This window comes from Pan troglodytes, chromosome 1 (assembly GCF_028858775.2).
Source record: "Pan troglodytes isolate AG18354 chromosome 1, NHGRI_mPanTro3-v2.0_pri, whole genome shotgun sequence".
Taxonomy (NCBI): Eukaryota; Metazoa; Chordata; class Mammalia; order Primates; family Hominidae; genus Pan; species Pan troglodytes.
Window position 1 is genome coordinate 45,271,489 of NC_072398.2, and position 24,208 is coordinate 45,295,696.

The 24,208-nt window shown below is 40.4% G+C and overlaps 3 protein-coding genes and 1 pseudogene across 52 annotated transcripts in view; 1 reads left to right on the plus strand and 3 right to left on the minus strand.

Annotated features, from left to right (window-relative positions):
* The window catches only part of ZC3H11A (zinc finger CCCH-type containing 11A), a 59,399-nt gene that overhangs the window by 34,090 nt on the left and 1,101 nt on the right, over positions 1–24,208 (minus strand). For 13 of the 50 annotated variants that reach the window (XM_063793382.1, XM_063793317.1, XM_063793311.1 and 10 more), the window contains 4 exons: positions 19,180–19,233; positions 17,790–17,849; positions 3,652–3,850; positions 2,083–2,202 (listed from right to left, as the gene is read on the minus strand). In XM_063793382.1, the coding sequence (XP_063649452.1) occupies positions 2,083–2,202; positions 3,652–3,705 (174 nt within the window). In that variant the 5' untranslated portion in view covers positions 3,706–3,850; positions 17,790–17,849; positions 19,180–19,233. Of the gene's footprint in view, positions 1–2,082; positions 2,203–3,651; positions 3,851–14,905; positions 15,032–17,789; positions 18,238–19,168; positions 19,234–24,208 lie in introns of those variants that run through there. The other 37 variants (XM_063793415.1, XM_063793390.1, XM_063793322.1 and 34 more) reach the window with 7 other exon arrangements.
* Positions 14,513–15,238, plus strand: LOC104004589 (charged multivesicular body protein 5-like; annotated as a pseudogene).
* LOC129135928 (uncharacterized) lies at positions 18,616–18,714 on the minus strand. Its single transcript, XM_055078615.1, has one exon. The coding sequence runs from the start codon at positions 18,712–18,714 to the stop codon at positions 18,616–18,618; it is 99 nt and encodes a 32-aa protein (XP_054934590.1).
* Positions 19,549–24,203, minus strand: ZBED6 (zinc finger BED-type containing 6). The gene has a single exon (XM_054657996.2). The coding sequence runs from the start codon at positions 23,289–23,291 to the stop codon at positions 20,352–20,354; it is 2,940 nt and encodes a 979-aa protein (XP_054513971.1). The 5' UTR covers positions 23,292–24,203; the 3' UTR covers positions 19,549–20,351.

Here is a 24,208-nt window from a genome sequence, read left to right on the forward strand (position 1 = left end):
GAGGCTGAGGCAGGTGAATAACTTGAGGCCAACAATTCGAGACCAGCCTGGCCAACATCGCGAAACCTCGTGTCTACTAAAAAACACAAAAAATTAGACGGGTGTGGTGAGGCATGCCCGTTGTCCCAGCTACTCGAGAGGTTGAGGCACAAGAATCACATGAACTCAGGAGGCAGAGGTCGCAGTGAGCTGAGATCCCACCACTGCACTCCAGCCTGGGTAACAGCGCGAGACTCTGTCTCAACTCAAAATATATATATATATATATATATATATATATATATATATATATATATATATACGCGCGCACACACACACACACACACATATAATTTGTGATATTCCTGCTAAAGCTATATAATCTTAATTTAGTAATGAGGGGGAATACAAACAAACCCAAATTGAAGAACATTCTTAAAAACAATTTCCCTATAGCTACCATAAGTGTTAAGGGCAATGAAACGCAAGGCAGGACTGAGCAACTGCTCTCAACAGAAGGAGACAAAACGAGTTGCGACAACTATGTGCAACACTTGAATTTGGACTTGTTTTTTTTTTTTTTTCTTGAGATGGAGTCTCGCCCTGTCACCCAGGCCAGAATGGAGTGGCGCAACCTCAGCTCAGTGCAACCTCCGCCTCCCAGGTTCAAGCGATTCTCCTGCTTCAGCCTCCTGAATAGCTGGGATTACAGACGCGTGCCACCACACCCAACCAATTTTTATATTTTTAGTAGAGATGGGCTTTCACCATGTTGGTCAGGCTGGTCTCGAACTCCTGATCTCATGATTCACCCGCCTCGGCCTAGTAAAGTGCTGGGATTACAGGCGTGAGCCACTGCGCCCAGCCTGGACTTGCTCTTTCTAAAATAAAAGATATTAAAATAAAACTGGCAAAATTTGAGTGAGATCAAAGGATCAAATGACGGTAATATATCAATGTTAATCTTTTTAAAAAAATTGCTGGAGTCGGCTGGACGCAGTGGCTCATGCCTGTAATCCCAGCACTTTGGGAGGCCGAGGCAAGTGGATCACCAGAGATCAGGAGTTCGAGACCAGCCTGACCAGCATGGCAAAACCCCATCTCTACTAAAAATACAGAATTAGCCAGGCATGGTAGTGCATGCCTGTAATTCTAGCTACTCGGGAGGCTGAGGCAGGAGAACCGCTTGAACTAGGGAGGTGGAGGTTGCACTAAGCTGAGCCGATGCTATTACACTCCAGCCTGGGCAACAAGAGCAAAACTCTGTCTCAAAAAAAAAAAAAATTGGAGTCAGCTGGGCACGGTGGCTCACGCATGTAATCCCAGCACTTTCGGAGGCCAAAGTGGGTAAATCACCTGAAGTCAGGAGTTCGAGCCCAGCCTGGCCTACGTGGTAAAACCCCGTCTCTACTAAAAATACAAAAATTAGCCGGCCATGGTGGCAGGCGCCTGTAATCCCAGCTACTCAGGAGGCTGAGGCAGGAGAATCGCTTGAACCTGGGAGGTGGAGGTTGCAGTAAGTAGAGATTGCGCCACTGCACTCCAGCGTGGGCGACAGAGTGAGACTCCGTTTCAAAAAAAAAAAAGAATGAAAAAAAAATTGCATAGAGGAAAGTTGTGTATATATATACACACATACATATATACACGTGTGTATATACACACATATACATATGTATATATACACGTGTGTGTGTGTGTGTATATATATATACATATATTTTTGAGACGGAGTGTTGCTCTGTCACCAGGCTGGAGTGCAGTGGTGCGATCTCAGCTCACTGCAACCTCCAACTCCCTGGTTCGAGCGATTTTCCTGCCTCAGCCTCCCGAGTAGCTGGAATTACAGGCACATGCCACCACACTGAGCTAATTTTTTGTATTTTTAGTAGAGATGGGGTTTCACCACGTTGGCTAGGATGGTCTCAATCTCCTGACCTCATGATCTACCCGCCTCAGCCTCCCAAAGTGCTGGAACTACAGGCATGAGCCACTGCACTCAGCCTTAATATATTTTTTAAAAGTCACTTTTGTCCCTATATTTTTTATTGGCCCACCAGGTCTCCAGACTACTTATTATGATAACGGAAATAAAAAACTTACATCAATCTCCATGTGCCGAAACCTGCACACCTGTCGAAAACAGCGCCCTTCTTGCCATAATGTGCAAACAGTTTCATTTCCTAGTGCAGCTTCACAGTGACGGAATGCGCAGCTGTCGCCCTGTAAACAAATAGAGAACACTCTATTTGTAGCATTGAAATACATCCTAGGTAAAATATCCATAACAAGAGCTCCTGGAATTTAGACAAGCACAAATGAGTAAGAAAGGACTGGTAAGGTAAAAAACAATGGACATGGAATGACAGCAACAAACCGAGAGCAACAAATTATTTCCTATAACCTATTTCTTGACAGTACCCTTCATTTGATCTGGCATGAGTGACACAAGCTGAAAAAAAGAGTTGAAAAAGACAAGTAGGAGTGTTAGGTCCTCTTTAAAAATGTATTTTACAGTTCATCTTCAAAACTGACATCTCGCCTTGTGTAACTCTAGCTTTTGATGGAAAATCAGAAAGTAAATAGAATTTAAATATAATTAACATATATACAATATAACTGTGCTCCACTGCATACTTTATGCAACGGTAATATCTGAAATAAAACGCTACTGTTGTGCAAACTGCTATAGGTAAGATAAAATTATCACAGCTTTGCTCAAAACTCATCATTTAAAACATAATATCACCGGGCGTGGGGGCTCACGCCTGTAATCCCAGCACTTTGGGAGGCCGAGGAGGGCAGATCACAAGGTCAGGAGTTCAAGACAAGCCTGGCCAACACAGTGAAACCCCGTCTCTACTAAAAATACAGTTAGCTGGGTGTGGTGGCAGGCGCCAGAAATCCCAGCTACTTGGGAGGCTGAGGCAGGAGAATGGCTTGAACCTGGGAGGCAGAGGTTGCAGTGAGCCGAGACCATACCACTGCACTCCAGCCTGGGTGACAGAACTAGACTCCGTCTCAAAAACTAAAAAATAAAAAAAAAAAATCAAGATGACTGAAGAACAAATTTTTTTAACATATACGTTTATAGAATTAGTCATAAAATCACAGAAAGCAGTAGGTATACATAAATAGAGCTGCAAAAGAATCAAGGAGAAAAACAGAAGTTTTGACAAAGATTAAGCCAAAAAACTGCAAAAGCATATTTAGTATGATGACTCTATATTCTTAGTACTCAGCAGGAAATCTGGGAGAAGAAAGAAGTCAAATTCAACCCATGACAGTTTCTGGAAGTACAACACAATTCACTAACTATTCACTCACTCATTTAATATAAAGTATATAAAATCAAAGTGAGTAAGGCATAGGTCAAAGTGGCCCCATTTCCAAAGGCACCCTGAACAGATTAATTTTGAACACTGAATGATGACTACATACCACGTGCCTTTTCACTTTTGTACAAGATGGGAAAATTAGTTATATATAAAATGAAAAGAAAAAAACACTGAATTACTCTAAATACATTATCCTTTAAAAAACTGACAGCCAATAATAAAGGTGGGCAAAAAATATATATATAATAAAAACAACTTAAAATGTTGGGAAAATCTTATCCAATTCAATTAAGCAAATTGTAGAAAGAACTGATTTAAAGATGTCAATTCTTACTTTGGTACATGTGGAATAGAAAAAAAAATAGCAGTCTTCTCCTTGATTAGGCATGCTGGGTAGATTCTTAGATCAGAAGTGGCTTCTTGAAACAAGCCACTGCTTCCTCAAAGCAAGGACCAGGCTCCAAGTCCTCGTGAAATGGGTTTAATCTTCCAAATGACAACTTGATCACAGAAATTGTCTTTAAACTGTAATCCTAAAATGAGGAGACAATGAATTAAAATATTTCAGGTAAATTCTTCCTCCTTCAAATCACCATGGCTAATGAGATCGTATTGTTAGAATCAAATTTTATTAATACAACCTTGCTTATACAGAGCCTTGTAAACACACTGATTGCGAATACTGTACATTCCCATCTACAATGTAAAATTTTGACTAGAAAGGCCATGCCCTTCTTTTATATTCTCTGTGATGCTTGTTACACAGTTACAGCATTGTAAATAAGCATTGTTAACTAAAGATCTACATTTTATTTTTAACTCTTTTTAGAGACAGTGTCTCACTCTGTTGCCCAGGCTGGAGTGCAATGATGTGATCACAGCTCACAGCAACACTGAACTCCTGGGCTCAAGGGATTCTCCCACCTCAGCCTCCCCCAAGTATCCAGGACTACAGGCACATACCACTATGCCCAGCTAATTTTTTAAAAAAATTTTTTGTAAAGACAGGACCTTGCTATGTTGTTCAGTCTGGTCTTGAACTCCTGCCTCAAGCAATCCTCCTCCCTTGGCCTCCCAAAATGCTGGGATTATAGGTGTGAGCCATCCCGCCCAGCCTGATCTACATTATACATATATGTATATATGTATGTATATATGTATTTTTGCCTACTAATTTGAAAGTCTCAAAAGACTACATACATTTTAGATTATTAATGGGACTTGGGTTACTAACACAAAATACTTGCTAACAAAATATGATAAAGTAGAATGTTTCATCTAAATGAAAAAGTTCAAATATTTTCACAAGCATTTTTATTCCAAAAGTATATAATCATAACTAGGTGAGAAAACCCTGTTTAGCTAGAATAACTGATGAAAACAATTACTTCTGAAAAGGTCTATCGATCTAGCTTACGTTAATGAAGACGACTAGAGCTGTACACCAATTATAAACAAGACGCAAAAGTAGTCTTTGGGGCTTTCCATAATAGTGATTCCACAAAACAACAAATATTTTCTCCCCTAGTCCATGGCATACCCTGATCTCCACACTAAAACGTCCAAGCAAGCTTCTACAAAAGCATATAACAAGAGCACATACGAGAATATGGAAAGGGTTTCCACAAACGTACATACCAGAAGATCAGGTTTCAGAAATAGTGATCTACAACTTGAAATCAATTAAATCAAATTCAGTCATATCTCCCACTAATAATTCCTAATGCAAGAATGGTATGCCATGATGAAAAGTCACCTTGATGTTAACAACCTGGATTAAGAGTCTGACACTGAACATGGGTACTAAACATGTACCCAAATGTTTAAAGTTTACATACCCTTCGACAAACAATTCCATTTCTAGAATGTATTATAATATGTAAAAGTATTAAAGGTAACAATGCACAATAAATGTTATCACAATCTTGTTTTAATAATGAAATAGGCCGGGTGCAGTGGCTCATACCTATAATCCCAGCACTCTGGGAGGCCAAGGTGGGCAGATCACTTGAGTCCAGGAGTTCGAGACCAGCCTGGACAACATGGCAAAACCCCATCTCTTAAAAAAAAAAAAAAAAAAAGCTGGGTGTGGTGGCACACACCTGTGATCCCAGCTACACGGGGGAGCTGAGGCACAAGAATCACTTGAACCCAGGAGGCAGAGGTTGCAGTGAGCTGACATTGCGCCACTGCACTCCAGCTTGGGCAACAGAGCGAGACACTGTCTCAAAAAAAAAAAAAAAGAAAAGGAAGAAAATAATGGAATAACATCTAGAAACCTAACTGTTCAAAAATTGGAGACTATTTTTAAAAATTATGATATATGGCCAGGCACGGTGGCTCATGCCTGTAATCCCAGCACTTTGGGAGGTGGAAGCTGGTGGATCACTTGAGGTCAGGAGTTTGAGAACAGCCTGGACAACATGGCGAAACCCCATCTCTACTAAAAATACAAAAATTACCCAGGTGTGGTGGCACACACCTGTAGTCCCAGCTACTCAGGAGCCTAAGGTAGGGAAACTTCTTGAACCTGGGAGGTGGAGGTTGCAGTGAGCCGAGATCATGCACTGCACTCCATCCTGGACAAAAGAGTGAGACTCTATCTCAAAAATAAACAAATGATTTAAAAAAATTACGGTATATTCATGTAATGTGACAATATACAGCCATTAGAGTTTCATACCAGAAAGTGAATGCTGCTGTAAAAAAACAAAAACAAAAAAATCTAAAAATATGTAAGCAGCTTTGTTATTGGGTCATAGGTGGAGGCTGGAAGACTTTTGAGGTACTTGATAGAAAAGGCCTAGAAGAAACTGCTGCTAAAGCATATGAACGTTAAAGGTACTTAAGGTACTTATGGTGAGGTTTCAGTCAGAAATGAGGATCGTGTTATTGGAAACTGGAGGAAAGGTTATTCTTTTTTTTTTCTTTGAGATGGAGTCTTGCTCTGTCACCCAGGCTGGAATGCAATGGTGCCATCTTGGCTCACTGCAACCTCTGCCTCCCAGGTTCAAGCAATTCTCCCGCCTCAGTCTCCCAAGTAGCTGGAATTACAGGCTTGCACCACCACGTATGGCTAATTTTTGTATTTTTAGTAGAGACAGGGTTTCGCCATGTTGGCCAGGCTGGTCTTGAACTTCTGACCTCAGGTGATCCTCCCACCTCGGCCTCCCAAAGTGCTGGGATTACAGGTGTGAGCCAGCGCCTGGCCGGAAAGGTTATTCCTGTTAAAAAGTGGCAGAGAACTTAGAATTGGGTTGTGTTGGGCAGAAGGCAGAACCTGGAAGCAATGAACTTGGGTTTTAGCTGAGGAAATTTCTAAGCAAAGTGTGGAAGGAACAGCCTGGGCTTTTCCTGCTGCTTACAGTGAAATACAAGGAGAGAGATATATTGGGGCAAGAACTATGAAGCAAAAAGGAATAAAGAATCTGAACTTGAAAATTTAGAAAATTCTCACTCTATCCATATTGCAAAAAAAAAAACAAGAATGTATGCTCTGTAGAGAAAAGGCTATGGGTGGGCAACAGTTTGTTGGAGATTAGGTGTGTGACTAGATTCAGGCAACCATCTTAGCAAAAAACGTTGCCAGCTTAAAATGAAAGAGACAGACATGTACAGAGGGAACGTGATGAGAAGACACACAAGGAGAAGATGACCATGTGGCTGGAGTGATGCATCTACAAACCAAGGAATGCCAAGGATTGCCAACAAACACCAGAAGCCAGAATGGGTAAGGATCATTCCTCTACAGGCTTCAGAGGGAGAATGGCCCTGCTGAAAACATTTTAGACATCTCACCTTCAGAATTGTGAGACAACAAACTTCTGTAGCTACCCAGTTTGTGATACTTTGTTATGGAAGTCCTAGGAACTAATACAGATAACAAGCATAGTCAAATGACCTTTGACAAAGGGGAAAAGGATAGTCTTTTCAACATATGTTACTGGAACAAATGGATATCCACATATAAAAAAATAATTTTAGACACAGACTTTATACTTTTCACAAAAAATAACATGGATAACAACTTAAATACAAAAGAAAACCAATAAATTGGTTTTCAATAAAAACCATTAAAATTTAGCCAGGCATGGTGGTGAATGCCTGTGATCCCAGCTACTGAGGAGGCTGAGGCAAGAGAATTGCTTGAACCCGGGAGGCGGAGGTTGCAGTGAGCTGAGATCACGCCACTACACTCCAGCCTAGGCAACAAGAGCAAAACTCCATCCGAAAAAAAACAAAAAACAAAAAACAAAAAAACATTAAATTGGAGTTCATTAAAATTAAAAAGGTCTGCTCTGTGAAAGCTCTGTTAAGAAGCTTAAGAAAGAAAGAAAAAAAAAAAAAAAGAAGCTTAAGAAAGAATGAAAAAGCCACAGGCTGGGAGAAAATATTTGCAAAACATAACTGATAAGGTCTGATATACAAAATATATAACTCTTGAAACTCAAAAATAAGAAAACAACTCCCCAATTCAAAAAGGCAAAAGAAGGTATACAGATGGAAAATAAGCATTTGAAATCTTGCCCAACATCATGCATCATTAGGGATTGCAAATTCCTTTTCTAATGGCTAAAATCCATTCGGGCACAGTGGCTCACACTTGTAATCCCAGCACTTTGGGAGGCCGAGGCAGGTGGGTCATCTGAGGTCAGGAGTTCAAGACGAGCTTGGCAAACATGGTGAGACCCCATCTCTACTAAAAATACAAAAATTAGCTGGCCGTGGTAGCACACACCTGTAATCCCAGCTACTCAGGAGGCAAAAACAGGAGAATCGTTTGAACCTAGGAGGCAGAGGCTGCAGTGAGCCGAGATCATGCCACTATACTCCAGCCTGGGCAACAGAGTGAGACTCCGTCTCAAAAAAAAAAAAAAAAACAAAAAATTTAGAATGGCTAAAATCCAAAATACTGAAAGCACTAAATGCTGGTGAGGACGGGAAGCAACAAGACAGAAGTCTGAAAAAAATACAAAACATGGAATAGTATGCATCCAATAAAAAGGAACAAAATCATGTCCTTTGCAGGGACATGAATGGAGCCAGAGGCTATTATCCTTAGCAAACTAATGCAGAAACAGGAAACCAAATACAGCATGTTCTCACTTATAAGTGGGAGCTAAATGCTGAGAACACTTGGACACATAGAGGGGAACAACAAACACTGGAGCCTATCAGAAGGTAGAAGGTGGGAGGAGGGACAGGATCAGGAAAAACAACTAATAGATACTAGGCTTAATACCTGGGTGATGAAATAATCTGTACAACAAACCCCCACGACACACATTTACCTGTGAAACAAACCTGCACATCCTGCACATGTACCCCTGAATTTAAAATGAAAGTTAAGGCCCAGTGTGGTGACTCATACGTGTAATCCCAGCACTTTGGGAGGCCGAGGTGGGTGGATCACTTGAGGTCAGTAGTTCAAGACCAGCCTGGCCAACATGGTGAAACCTCGTCTCTATCAAAAAATATAAAAATTAGCCAAGCATGGTGGCACACATCTATAGTCCCAGCTACTCAGGAGGCTGAGGTGTGAGAATCACTTGAACACAGGAGGTGGAGGTTGCAGTGAACCAAGATCACACTACTGCACTCCAGCCTGGGTGAAAGTGAGACCTGTCTAAAAAAAAAAAAAAGACAAAGACAAAGCTATCTGAATATTTTTCAGACATATATGCAACAAAGGAAAAAGTTTAATAATAAAAAAAAGTCATTTGAGGTCAGGAGTTCAAGACCAGCCTGGCCAACATGGCGAAACCCCATCTCTACTGAAAATACAAAAAATTAGCCAGGCGTGGTAGCCCGCAACTGTAATCTCAGCTACTCGGGAGGCTAATGTACAAGAATCGCTTGAATCCAGGGGGCAGAGGTTGCAGTGAGCCACGATCTTGCCACTGCACTCCAGACTAGGCAACAGAGCAAGATTCTGCCTCCAAAAAAAAAAAGTTTTTAAGGGGAATAAAAGGCTTAGAGGTCAATTTCACTCACGAAATCAACATTCCAAAGAACATATTTGAAACTGTTACCGGTTTTAGAAAGACCAGCAACAAAGTAATTGAAACAATGAAATGGTAGCTATGAAATGCAAAGACACAGCAGAATTTACAATTTTTTGGCAACTAATTTTATTTATTTATTTATCTGGAGACGGAGTTTCGAGTTTTGCTCTTGTTGCCCAGGCTGAAGTGCAACGGCACGACCTCAGCTGACTGCAACCTCCACCTCCTGGGTTCAAGCGAGTCGCCTGCCTCAGCCTCCCAAGTAGCTGGAATTACAGGTGCCCACCACCACACTTGGCTTTTTTTTTTTTTTTTTTTGTGACAGAGTTTCACTCTTCTACCCAGGCTGCTGGAGTGCAGTGGCGCAATCTCGGCTCATTGCAACCTCCACCTTCTGGTTTCAAGCAATTCTCTTGCCTCAGCCTCCCAAGTAACTAGGATTACAGGCGCCTACCACCACACCCTAATTTTTTTTTTTTTTTTGTATTTTTAGTAGAGATGGAGTTTCACCATAGTGGCCAGGCTGGTGTGAAACTCCTGACCTCAGGTCATCTGCCCGCCTCAACCTCTCAAAGTGCTGGGATTACAGGCGTGAGCGTCTGGCCCACAACTAATTTTCAAATCATCTTCTGCAAAGAGCCCTCAAAGTTGGGCAGAGTGTGGAGAAATGGAATCCTGAGTAGATAACACTCCCTTACTAATGTTTCAACAGAAAAAACTCCTTCGTCAGATCTAAGAGCTGGCCAGGCACGGTGGCTCACGCCTGTATTCCCAGCATTTTGGGAGTCCAAGGCGGGTGGATCACGAGGTCAGGAGATCGAGACCATCCTGGCTGACACTGTGAAACCCCATCTCTACTAAAAATACAAAAAATTAGCTGGGCGTGGTGGCGGGTGCCTGTGGTCCCAGCTACTCTGGAGGCTGAGGCAGGAGAATGGCGTGAACCCCAGAGGTGCAGGTTGCAGTGAGCTGAGATCGCGCCACTGCACTCTAGCCTGGGCGACAGAGTGAGACTCTGTCTCAAAAAAAAAAAAAAAACCTAACAGCTACAATGTAAAACAAGAAAAAGGAAATAAGAGATAAAGAAAAAAAGAAAACTTTCTTTATATATCATCTTTATACACTAAGCTTCTGTAACTTTCACTAGGATAAAAACAAATATAATTGCCATTCAAGAAAACGGCAAGGCCAGGTGCAGTGGCTCATGCCTATAATCCTAACACTTTGAGAGACCAAGGCAAGAGGATCACTTGAGACCAGGAGTTCAAGAACAGCCTGGGCAACAGACAGACCTCATCTCTTAAAAAAAAAACAAAAAACAAAAACAAAAAAAACACCACTCCAGCTTTTAAATGATGCTCCGATGACTTTATAATCAATACTATCCCATGCAAAAACACAAAACAAAGATGCACATCCATAAATTTCTTAAGTTTAAAAGGAAAAAAAAAAGTATCTAGGTTGCCAAGAAAAACCCAGTTACTTTTTTTTTGTTTAGTTTTGTTATTTTTGAGAGAGTCTCGCTCTGTTGCCCAACCTGGAGTGCAGTTGCGTGATCTTGACTTACTGCAACCTCCACCTCCTGGGTTCAAGCAATTCTCCTGCCTCACCCTCCCGAGTAGCTGGAATTACAGGCGCCTGCCACCATGCCTGGCTAATTTTTGTATTTTTAGTAGAGACGGGGTTTCACCATGTTGGCCAGATTGGTCTCGAACTCCTGACCTCAAGTGATCTGCCCATCTCAGCCTCACAAAGTGCTAGGATTACAGCCGTGAGCCACCGCACCCGGTTAACCTGGTTACTTTTCAACAGAAAATAACCGTTTGAAAATATGAAGCCAAGAAAAATAATAGGACCTTTCTCAACCCACTCTCTAGAAGTTAATGTAGGAAAAAGGACATATTATTTTAAAATCTTCATGCTCTCAGCAAGTTTTAAAGGATATAGCATTGCTACAAATGAACATACCACTATGAAAAAAGAGTGGGGCTGGGTGCGGTGGCTCAGGCCTGTAATCCCAGCAACCTGGGATTTCGGAGATGGGCGGATCACGAGGTCAGGAGTTCGAGACCAGCCTGGCCAATATGGTGAAACACCGCCTCTACTAAAAATATAAAAAATTAGCCGGGCACGGTAGTGTGCGCCTGTTGTCCCAGTTACTCGGGAGGCTGAGGCAGAAGAATCGCTTGAACCCTGGAGGCGGAGGTTGCAGTGAGCCGAGATCATGCCATTGCACTCCAGCCTGGGAGACAAAGCAAGACTCCATCTCAAAAACAAAACAAAACAAAACAAAAAAAACAGTGAGAAGAAAACAAAGCTTCAAAAATAAGAAAACTCAGGCTGGGTGTGGTGGCTCATGCCTGTAATCCTAGCACTTTGGGAGGCCGAGGCAGGTTGATCACCTGAGGTCAGGAGTTCGAGACCAGCTTGACCAACATGGTGAAATCCCGTCTCTACTAAAAATACAAAATTAGCTGGGCGTGGTGGCGAATGCCTGTAATCCCAGCTACTTGGGAGGCTGAGGCAGGAGAATCACCTGAACCCGGGAGGTGGAGGTTGCAGTGAGCCAAGATTGTGCCACTGCACTCCATCCTGGGCAACAACGGAAAAACGCCTTCTCAAAAAAATAAATAAATAAAATAATGATAATAATGAAGAAAAAAAAGAAGATGGCGATGACGACGACGAAGATGAAGACTCAAATTTCCAGCCCCTACCTTCAAAAATAGATTTCAGTAGAGGAAAGAACAGAATAAACACTGATGAAAAACATAATAACTGAATTACAAGAGATTACTGACACGACATCTCCACGAATCCAAAGCAAAAATGCCAACATATGTCACTAAGAGGGAAATTGTATATGAAATGAAAATAATTCCAGAAAACTCAATTTCTATAAATAGAAATCCTAAAAAGGAATGGAATTTGTAGAGATTATGAAAGAAACAATATAAGAACATTTCCTTAAATTTGATGGACTTGAGTCTTTACATTAAAGGGTATCATCAAATGCCAGGCAGAACTTTTCTTTAAAGACATCTCTGCTATACACAGACATGGTAAAATTTTTGAATTCCAATGGTAAAGACAAAATCATACAAACTTTCAGGAAAAATCAGATTGACAACAAAGGAAAGAAAATCAGACTTGACATTATTAGACTTCTCATCTGACTCTCTAAATGCCAAAAGACAAAATGCTATTCATCCAGAATGTAAAGGAGATTATGACCTTCAAGTTTAGAATTTCAAACTACATTTCACAGATAGCTCAGAACTTAGAAGTTTTTAGATACAAAAATTCTCAAAAAGTATATCACCTATGTACTTATACTTTTGAAAAATACTCAAGTATTCTAACTTAAGAAAAAGAATTTACAAAAAAGTACTCAATAAAAGTAGAAAAAAAACAAAACAGGCCAGGCATGGTGGCTCACATCTGTAATGCCAGCACTTTGAGAGGCCGAGACAGGAGGACTACTTGAACCCAGGAGTTCAAGACCAGCCTGGGCAACATAATGAGACCTAGTTTCTACAATAAATTACAAAATTAGCCAGGTATGGTGGCACATGTCTTTACTCCCAGCTACTTGGGACGCTGAGGCAGAAGGACTGCTTGAGCCCAAGAGGTCGAGGCTGCAGTGAGCCGTGACTGCCCCACTGCACTCTGGTCTGCGCAACAGAGCAAGACCCTCTCTCAAAAAATAAATAAATAAGCCTGGGCAACATAGTGAGACCATGTCTCTCTCCCAAAAGAAAAAAAAATTTAGCTGGGCATGGTCCATACATCTGTGGTCCTAGCTACTTGGGAGGCTGAGCTGGAAGGATCACTTGAGCCCAGGAGTTTGAGACTGCAGTGAGCTATGATCACATCACTGCACTCCAGCCTGGGAGGCAGAGCGAGACTCTATCTCTAAAAAACCAACAAAAAAAAAAATAGTAAGACAAAACAAAACTTTGTGCCACATATATTACAAACCCAAAAAACAGTCATAATATTTTTACCAATAGCCAGGCATAGTGAGTCACATTTGTAATCCCAGCTACTCAGGGGGCTGACGCTGGAGGAAGCCTTGAGCCCAGGAGTTTGAGGTTGCACTGAGCTATGATCACATCACTGTATTCCAACCCGGGCAAAAGAGCAAGACACTGTCTCTAAATAAATAAATACAAATTTTAAAAATGTGTAAAACAGCTGCTTTGGACATCTGATTTATGACACAGATAAAAAACCCTAAATAAAGCATTAGCAAATTGAACCAGCTGTATATTAAAATAGTAACATGGTCAGGAATGGTAGCTCATGCCTGTAATCCCGGAGCTTTGGGAGGATTACTGACTTGAGGCTAGGAGTTTGAGACCAGCCTGGGCAACACAATGAGACCCCATCTCTAAATAAAAATTGAAATAAAATAAATAAAATAACACTACATAATCAAAAAGGTTTATTCTGGGACTAGGAATGGGTTAACATTAGGAAACTCATTATATTTACTAGAGTAAAAGGGGTAAAAAACAAAAAACAAAATCCTGTAGTAATTTTTGAAAGACTTCAAAAAAGAAAAAATGGTTAAAAAGTGAAGAAAAGTACTTGAAGTAGTCTTTATCAAGTAAAATAGCAAAAAAAAAAAAAAAAAAAAAAAAAGGAACCTGAGGAGCAATATCCACTCAACAAAAACTTGGTAAATTGTAAGGTACTTCCTAGCATAAATGCACATAATCACCAGAAATCATCAGCATATGCAATATGGTAAAACACTAGAGGTAAACTAACTCAAGATAAACGAAAAAAGGACACCCATTCAACAGTCTTCACCATCTTTCAACACTGTTCCAGATGTTCTAGTATATGCATTAAGAAAAAAAGGTGTTAGGCCGGGCACGGTGGCTCATGCCTATAATCCCAGCACTTTGGGAGGCCTAGGTGGGCTGATCACTTGAGTCCAGGAGTTCGAGACCAGCCTGGCCAACATGGTGAAACCTAATCTCTATTAAAAAATACAAAAATTAGCCGGGCATGACGGCAGATGCCTATAATCCCAGCTACTCAGCAGGCTGAGGCAGGAGAATCGCTTGAACCCGGAAGGCGGAGGCTGCAGTGAGCCAAGATTATGCCACTGCACTCCAGCCTAGTGACAGAGCGAGACTCCGTCTCAAAAAAAAAAAAAGGAAAAAGAAAAAAAGGTGTATGGGTTCCTTTACAGCCACTCAAGATAAACTGATTCTTCAGGAAAGTGAAATTAAGGCTCCGCTGCCCAGCCTGAATGACTGCATTGGCATGGTGGACAGCAGGGCAGAATCCACTGACAAGATTTCTAGATTGGATGCTGAGCTAGTGAAGTATAAGGACCAGATCAAGATGACAGGGGGTCCTACAAAGGAGATGATTACGCAGAAAGCCTTGTGAGTTTTAAAACAAAAGCGGATGTATGAGCAGCAGCAGGACAATCGCACCCAAGAGTCATTCAACATGAAACAAGTTAATTACACCATCCAGTCATTGAAGGATACCAAGACCACGGTTGATGCTATGAAACTGGGAGCAAAGGAAATGAAGGTAGACAAGCAAGTGAAAACTGACCAGATTGAGAATTTACAAGACCAGCTAGTGGACATGATGGAAGATGCAAATGAAATCCAAGAAGCACTGAGTCGCAGTTATGGCGGCCCTGAATTAGATGAAGACGACCTAGAAGCAGAGTTGGATACACTGGGTGATGAGCTTGTGGCTGACCAAGAGTTCTATTTAGATGAGGCAGCATCTGCACCTGCAATTCCAGAAGGTCTTCCCACTGTCACAAAAAACAAGGATGGAGTTCTGGTGGATGAATTTGGATTGCCACAGATCCCTGCTTTCATACATTTGCATTTAAGTACATCATGTAAAACATATTATGGGACTATGAAATACTGATCTTTCCAAATTTACCGTAACAGATACGTTTCTGTCCTTTCTTCGAAGGAAAGTTTAATTACATTGCTCTTCTATTTTTTTCCTTTGAGACTCATTACTTGGGAAATGCTTTCTTTGTACTAAAACTTGATTCTGGCAGGGCGCGGTGGCTCACACCTGTAATCCCAGCACTCTGAAAGGCTGAGGCAGGCAGATCACAAGGTCAGAAGTTCGAGACCAGCCTGGCCAACATGGTGAAATCCCATCTCTACTAAAAATACAAAAAATTAGCCGGGTGTGGTGGCGGGCGCCTGTAGTCCTACTCTCGGGAGGCTGAAGCAGGAGAATTGCTTGAACCCAGGAGGCGGAGGTCCAGTGAGCCAAGATCGCCCCACAGCCTGGGCAACAGAGCGAGACTCCGTCTCAAAAAAAAAAAAAAAAAATCACTACTGTATCAGAAGTGGGTATTTCGATTCTGTGGTTTCCTTAATACTACATCTTGAAATCAATAATGAATATTTCTTGATATTTGATGAATAGGACATTTATTTACTCAATTTTTTCAAAAGGAAAAAAAGGCATAAATTACAAACATATATTAAAAAGATGAGACAGGCCGGGCACAATAGCTCACGCCTGTAATCCCAGCACTTTAGGAGGCCGAGTTGGGCAGATCACCTGAGGTCAGGAGTTTGAGACCAGCCTGGCCAATATGATGAAACCCCATCTCTACTAAAAATACAAAAATTAGCCGGGCATGGTGGCATGCGCCTGTAATCTCAGCTACTTGGGAGGCTGAGACAGAAGAATCACTTGAACCCGGGAGGCAGAGGTTGCAATGAGCCAAGACAGCACCATTGCACTCCAGCCTAGGCAACGAGAGCAATACTCCATATCAAAAAAAAAAAAAAAAAAAGATGAGGCAAAAAAGAAAAAATCCAGAACCTGCAGATTACACGCTTGCAAACTAGAAAATCTATCAACTAAAACAAATTGAAAATAATAAAAATGTAAGATCTACAAGAAGCAGTAAATTTCCTTCATACCAGCAATAATCATTCAGATGATGGCAGAGTACCACTCACAGTAAAAAGATATACAGGAAGAGACCATTCACAATAAAAAGATATACAGGAAGGGCCGGGCGTGGTGGCTCATGCTTGTAATCCCAGCACTTTGGGAGGCCGAGGCGGGCGGATCACGAGGACAGGAGATGGAGACCATCCTGTCTAACACGGTGAAACCCCGTCTCTACTAAAAATACAAAAAAATTAGCCGGGCGAGGTGGCGGGTGCCTGTAGTCCCAGCTACTCGGAAGGCTGAGGCAGGAGAATGGCGTGAACCCGGGAGGCGGAGTTTGCAGTGAATCGAGATCACACCACTGCACTCCAGCCTGGGCGACAGAGCGAGACTCTGTCTCAAAAAAAAAAAAAAAAAAAACATATACAGGAAGAAAATGAAGAAGTATGCAAGACCCACATTAAATTAAAAACAAAACCAAAAAACTATGAAACTACTAAGGCACAGAAGACCTGGATAATGAATAAATAGAGGATTAAAGAAATTACTTCTCCCCAAAATAATGCACACATCGAATGTAATTCAAGTCAAAATCCCAATGAGAGTTTATTACTGGAACTTGATTATAAAATCATCTAGAATTGTTATTTAAAAAGGAATGGGAGGCCAGGCATGGTGGCTCACACCTGTAATCCCAACACTGGTTGGCCAAGGCAGGAAGACTGCTTGAACCCAGGAGTTTGAGAACAGCCTGGGCAACACAGAGCAACTCCATCTCTACGAAAGGTTTAAAAAAGTAGCCAGGTACAGTGGGGCACACCTGTAGTTCCAGCTACTCAGGAGGCTTCGGCAATAGGATCTCTTAAGCCCAGGGGTTTGACATTGCAGTGAGCTATGATCATGCCACTGCACTCCAGCCTCAGTGACAGAGCACAAGACCCTGTTTCAAAACGAAACAAAATAACCCAGTGCTTTTCTCCAAGGAGATGGAATTACAGGAAGATTTCACTTTGGCTATGCTGTTTTTACCTTTTTTACAATGTACATATATTATCAAAACAAAGAAAGAAAAACTATGGGCCAGGGGCGGTGGCTCATGCCTGTAATCCCAGCACTTTGGGAGGCTGAGGCTGGTGGATCACCTGAGGTCAGGAATTCCAGACCAGCCTGGCCAAGATGGTGAAACTTCATCTCCACTAATAATACAAAAATTATCCGGTGTAGTGGTGCACATCTGTAATCCCAGCTACCCAGGAGGCTGAGGCAGGAGAACTGCTTGAACCTGGGAGGAGGAGGTTGCAGTGAGCCAAGATCGCACCATTGCACTCCAGCCTAGGGGACAAGAGTAAAACTCCGTCTCCAAAAAAGAAAAAAAGAAAAGAAAGAAAAAAATATGTTTCCACCCCAAAACTAAAAATTTGTAAACAATTATGTACAAGCAAAAATGTCTGAACAATGGCCTTTTAATTTCTTACTGATCCATGAAAAGTATGCCTTAAATGACAAGAATGTTCACTCCTTTCATGCGAAAAATGCCTGCTTCCCCACTTACATTAGCTGGTTGCTCTGAACAGGAACGTCTGTGTCTTCACTGAGTTCCAATCTATTACGCCTGTAGGTCGAACCAACACTCAATCCATGAATTAATAATAATGAGGCAGAAAAAAATTTCCTCCTCACATTGCCAAGAAAACCTCTCAGCCACAATTCAAACACAGCATGTGTTTTTAAAACATCTCCCAACTACTGGGAGATTAAGTCCATTCAAATAACCTTTGTCAGACTGGAGACAGCTAGGGTTAGTTATCTCCTCAAAAACAAAACAAAACAAAACAAAACAAAACAAAACAAAAGAGTTCATTTAAAGATGAACTTGAGAGTTAAAGGATCATGAAAAAAAAAATCCATCTTCCATAGCTGAACAATATAATTTAAAAAAAAAACAAAAAAACATCAGTTTTTCAGTAAGATCCAATTTCTGGTCTTCAAGATTTCTTCACCTATTAAGAAAAAAACAGAAACCTTCCCCCATCTTTATTATCTGTATAATAAAAGCATACTTGTATGTAAAAATATAGTGTTTTATGTATATAATATACATACAGATATATACTAACTGGCTTATACACACACACACATATACACAAAAATGTAGAGAAATATAACATTTGGATAAGTTTCCCCTTTTAAAATGCACTATAAAAGACTTTAGATTTGGGTTCATTATAAAAATAAAGAACTTACTCTTATACCAAAGTATCATGAAGTTATTGTTACACTAAATTTTGCCCAGCCCACAAAATAAAGACGAAGGTAAATCCTTACACATATATCATTATGTATAATATGGATGTATGTATATATATCCATCATCGTCATCAGGGAGTGTTTAACCAAAAAAGATAGAAACGTATGGTAATAGAGTAACTACAGAGTGGTGCAGCAAGCTGTAGAAGGCAGAGCAGCATTATAGCCATTCTAAACTGGCACTGTCAAAACACAGAAACCTTTATCTAAGGGAAAATTTATTTCTTATTTTGTATCAACACCAGTATCACTGGTTTGCCATTAAATAGTGGCCCTGGAAAGGCTTGCTTACGCAGCCTAGGTCCAAATTCTTTACTACTAATGGCTACAGCTAAAGACTTTGTAAGTATACATTTACTCCAGTTAGTAAAAGGGTAAACTTTTGGAGTTGAGATTTCATTTCACAATGGCATATTTACCATTTAAGAATTAAAAAAAAAAAAATCAAAAACAAAAAAAAAACCCGATTTTGATACATAGAAATGAGTTCTAAACTTTGAAACCAGCCCAGTAACAAAGCAATTTTGATTCTTATGTAATAAATACTACATAATTTCTAGGCTAAATCTTGCCAAATACTATCCAAGACAAAACTAAAATCAAAACTTAAAAAAAAGTGGACACCTTTTACTCACACTTAATACTAGTCAATTTTCCAGGAATTTTTTGGGCAGGGAATATCCCCAAATCTAAAATGAAAAAAAGGAAAAATTGGGATCTCACATTAGTTATTCAGTCTGAAACTTTTAATAGACTTTTACTAAAAGTCATCATTTTCTGGCCTCCTACTCAATCTCAGAAACATACTTTCAGAGTAGAAAGGGATCTTAAAATGAGATCAATTCACTCATTTCACCAATGATTCCTAACACATAAAAATACCGACTGCTTAGTTTTCATTAAGAATTCAGTGGCCAAAACAACTGCACAGTTAATACAGTATTATGGGTCATTAAGTATGTTTTTAAAAAGATTACCTAAAATTACAGAAACAATCTTTGGGAAATGTCTACTGGGTTTTTCCAAGCATGTTCAAAGGGCTCTCATTACAATTCCCATTCAACCTTTTCCAATTCTTGCAAACGTTTTAGTCTGTTTTTACCCATAAATTATTTGAAAGTACCTACACAATCTTTGTTATTTTTATAATATTTTATAAAGGTTAAAACAGGCATTTCAAAGACTAAAAGTATATTTTCCTAATTGTTTTCTAATATTTCCCTTTTATATAAGATCCAATTCTAAAGGGTAACACTATCACACTCAACAATTTGAAATTATAAAGCTGACCAGTATGAGGAGGCAATTAGAAATTTCCAAATATAAAACAATTTCACAGGTTTTCTTTTTGCCAAGTTGTAATTAAGCATCAGGGTTTTTAAGGAAACAGAAAAACAGGGGCAGGAGGAATGCCAGCCAGTGTACTTTTTTCTCATTTCGTTGATTTCAGAGCAATAAAATTTCCCATGGTGGGGGAAATCTTACTTAAAACCAATTACTAGTTCAATCTACCAGGAAGAAAGCCTAAGGCCTTTCAATGCTGCACTATATTTTTTTTTAATTAAAAATATCTTCTCTCTCATTGGTATAAGCAAAATTTTCAAGTGCTAGCGCCACAGTTATAGCTATGAAATCTTTAATCTTCATTTTATCAAAATTATATTGCCTCTGAGGAATTTTCAGCCCTTGTGTGATTTCAGGTTTCCCCAGATGTGTTTATAAAGATAATGATTATATTTAACAACTACAGCTATTAAGATACAGTAACACAGCAAAAAGTTGCCCATTTTAAATGGAGAAAAAGAAATTAAGGCAGTATTTCTTTTTCACTGCTTTGAACAACTTCATTCTGCTCAGGATCCCAGCTCAGAACCAACGTAGAATAATCGTAGTTAACATTTTTCAAGTTCATTTTCAGAAACATCAGTTGTTCTATATTGTCAAAGTCCAGGCTCATGATCTGTTTTGGATGAAAGTGGCTATTTTTAGTAAAGATACATTCAGATTGCCAACTACACATGGGGCAACTTAGATACTGGATGGCAACCTGGGTCAAAGCCGGCCATATGCTTATCTTCCTCTGCCAGTAAATTAAAGGGTCATCACCTCCTGAGAACTCTGAATACTTCTCTTTGAAGTACTCATCCACAACTGCTACAGCAGAAGGGAACATGAAGCTTTTGCTTCCAAGGGCAACATTGTCTACAGCTGAGCTATCAACAGAACCTGAACTGGAGGTGCCTTCTTTTAGAGATGAGGTAAATGAATCAGCTCCCACTGTAACTGAGGGACAAGAAGCTTCTGAAGTTGGAATTTGGCAGATCTCTGGTGAAGATTCCATATAATTACAGACCTCTTCTGCAAGGAACTGCTTATAAGTTTCTAAATCAGCACCTTGAGGAAAAAAGTCTTCCAAACTGTTTTTAAAGCAAGGATCTAACAAAGTAGCCAAGATACAGGGCTTGGATTTAAGCATGGCACTTAGTAGGGTATCTGTTTCAAGTTTCAGAGATAAACTATCCACCAGATTGAGGGCCTGAGTAATACCTCTGACTTGAAAATCTTTTCTGAGTTTCTGCAGGGAAAGGAGTAGATGATGGATTAGGGGTAGCACCTGATTCAATCCTGCGGTCTTCACGCTCACTTTCTGGGTAGCCTCCTCAAATGGCTTAAGAATATCACAAACATAAGTCATTAGAGTCCACTGAAGGGAGGTGAGCACAACTCCACTGGCTCTACCAAGACTATGGTGAACTGAGTAGCAATGCTCCAAGAGCCATTTTAACATATAAAAAGTAGAAATCCAATGGCCAGTTTCGTCCTGCTTCAAATTCTTCCATGGAAGTTGGTGATCATTTTGGAACTCTTGCAGTATCTGACGGGCCTTGACCGAATGACTAAAATGATGACAAGTTTTCCTGGCAGCCACTAACATATTCTCAATGCTTTTGTGCTCGCAGAAAAAGTCCTGAATGACCATATTTAAACAATGCAGGAAGCATGGCACATGGGTAAAACCACCATCTTTGATTGCATGTACCACATTAGAGGAATTGTCAGAAACAATGAAGCTAGGGATAAGGAAATTTGGAGAAAGCCACAGACCAATCTGGTCATTTAATTCTTGTAAAATATTGGTTATCAAACAGTCTTTAGCCAAACCTGTAACACAAAGCACTGCCCACTTTCTAAAATCGGGGATCCTGCCATTATTGAGAAAAGACGCAGTTTCCAAAGAAACCCAGTGTACAGTCACAATAAAATAGTCAGTGGATGGGTCATGGGTCCATATGTCAACAGTCAGGTGTATCTTTTGGCTTTGAACATTCTCTAAAGTTAAGAAAATTTTTTCTCTGACACAATCATATAACTGAGGTACAGCCTTAGTGAAAAAGTAAGTCTCTGATGGCAACCTATAATCAGGGGCCACAATCTGCATGAACCTCTGAAAGGCTGGGGTTGAGAAATAGTTGTAAGGATGCATATCCTCCACAATCATTTGGATAATTGCCTGACTTATGTGACTTGAGACTGGATTTCCACAACATGTTGTTTCTCTCTCCTGCGCACGCATCAGAGTGCCTTGCTCTGCAACGGGAATAGGACTTTCAGATCTGTTTTCAACCTCTAACATAGGTTCATCTGAATCAGAGTCACTAAGGTCCTCAGCTGTTAAATCTTGGCTGCCTGTGGACTTTTCTCCATGCAAGGTATCACTCAAGAGATCACTTCTCTCAGTCTCAGCTTCATCTAATCCATTTGCAACAGCACCACTGTCTTTGTTGGCAACAGCCCAATGGATAGGATGTGTGGCTTGCAGGTGTCGTTGAAGTGTTGAAGTCCCTAAGTGGGACCCTGGCCTACCCCGGCTCACACTTCTTTTACATATATTACACACAGCTCTTGAGATGTGCTGAGGATCAGTGTAAAAAAAATTCCAAACGGCAGATGTCTTGGCTCTAGTTCCAGGAATTAAAGCATGCTTGACAATGTTACTTTTGATGAGAAATCTCCCTCTTTCTGCCCTTAGGGCATCAGATGCTGATTTATCATGCTTCTTACCCATTCTATTATCATCTAATGGATCAGTAGGAATATATTCAAAGCTTCCATTGCTTCCAGAAGAGGGAGATAAAGACACATCCAAGGTAAAGTCCTCCTCTCCACTAGCAACTCCAAACTTGTTGGCCCTGGTCCAATGAGGTGAATGCCTTGCTTGCAGATGTCGTTGAAGAGTAGATGTACCAAGATGGCTACCTGGTTTACCCCTGCTGACGCTTTTCTCACAGAGGTTACAAATGGCCCGCCAGGTGTACTGGGGGTCAACATGAAAGAAGTGCCACACAATGGAGGTCTTGGCTCTAGTACTAGGTAGATAGATCTGTTTTTCTATATTGCTCTCAAAAAGACTTTCTTCATCCTGCTCAGGGTCATTGGAAGCTAACAAAGCAGGGGCATCTGCAACAGGCCTCCCAGATCCCAAATCCTTACTAAACTTTTTGGCAAGAATCAATTTTTTTCGACGCCTTTTCCCCTTAATTCGCAAACCCTTCTTTCTTTTCTTTTTAGCAGGCTGTTTTGCCTCTTTATTCACTCCTTCTGCTACCATCTTTTCCTCTACCACATCTTCTTCATCTGTATTAGAATTAATAGGAACACATCCCAGAATCCCAGAATCACTAAAAGTGCTGCATCTTCTGCCAGGAGAGAGTGAAGAAACTGGTACACTTAGAGTACATACACTCATTCTCTTTATGTCTCCACAATTCGTACCAGAATCTGTTAGTGGGTTTATTACTCAAGCAGAAATACAGCTGTTCCTCTCTACTTGCATTACCTTTTCTCCAGTTTCTATGGGGAATCAAATTCCCACTGGACCGATAACTTCCAAGCCAGGTTATTTTTGGAGGAAAACTGACAGCAATGGAGAACATTCCCGAACTCTTTCTTAGAGGGCTTTAAGGTCCCTTCCAATTTTCTAAGTTCTGAATTCAAATAGTCCAGTGTCCTCATGTTACAGAAGTAAGAACTGAGTCCCCCTTTCCCAGAGTCACAGAGTTGGTTAGTAGCAGCTAGAAGCCAGGTCTTCCAAATCCCAGATCCATGTTCTTCCTGCTTCATCAAGAACTATATCTACTTGAAATGCCTTCACCTTGTAAAATACATATTTTTATGATGCCTCATGATAGCGACATCAATTTCCCTTAATTCTGAAATTAACTATTTTCAGGAAATCTCATTTAAACAAAAACATAGTGCATCATTCAACATTCATCATTTAGGACTGTGATTTGCCAATACAACCCAAAAAGTCAATTCTGGAAAGCCAACACAGACTCCGCATACTGGTCACAGCAAATGCTAGTTGAGCCCTTTCAGTTCTAACTAAAAGTAATACAACCTTTTAAAATGTGAGTGGCTGGAAAAAAATGCTTTGAGAAAAAAATTTTAAAACAAGGTTAAATGCTGCATTTTCAAAGTACTGTTTGTATTAAGAGTTAATTCAAGTTTAGTTTTCAGATATTTTTAGACTGGAGAAGCTTTTACAGCCTGTAAGTAACTCACAAGTTGTACGCTATAGAGATAGCAAAAAGTGAAATATGAACTTTAAACCACTTCCATTTCTTTTCGATTGATCCCTCCCCTTCCCCCAATACCTACATA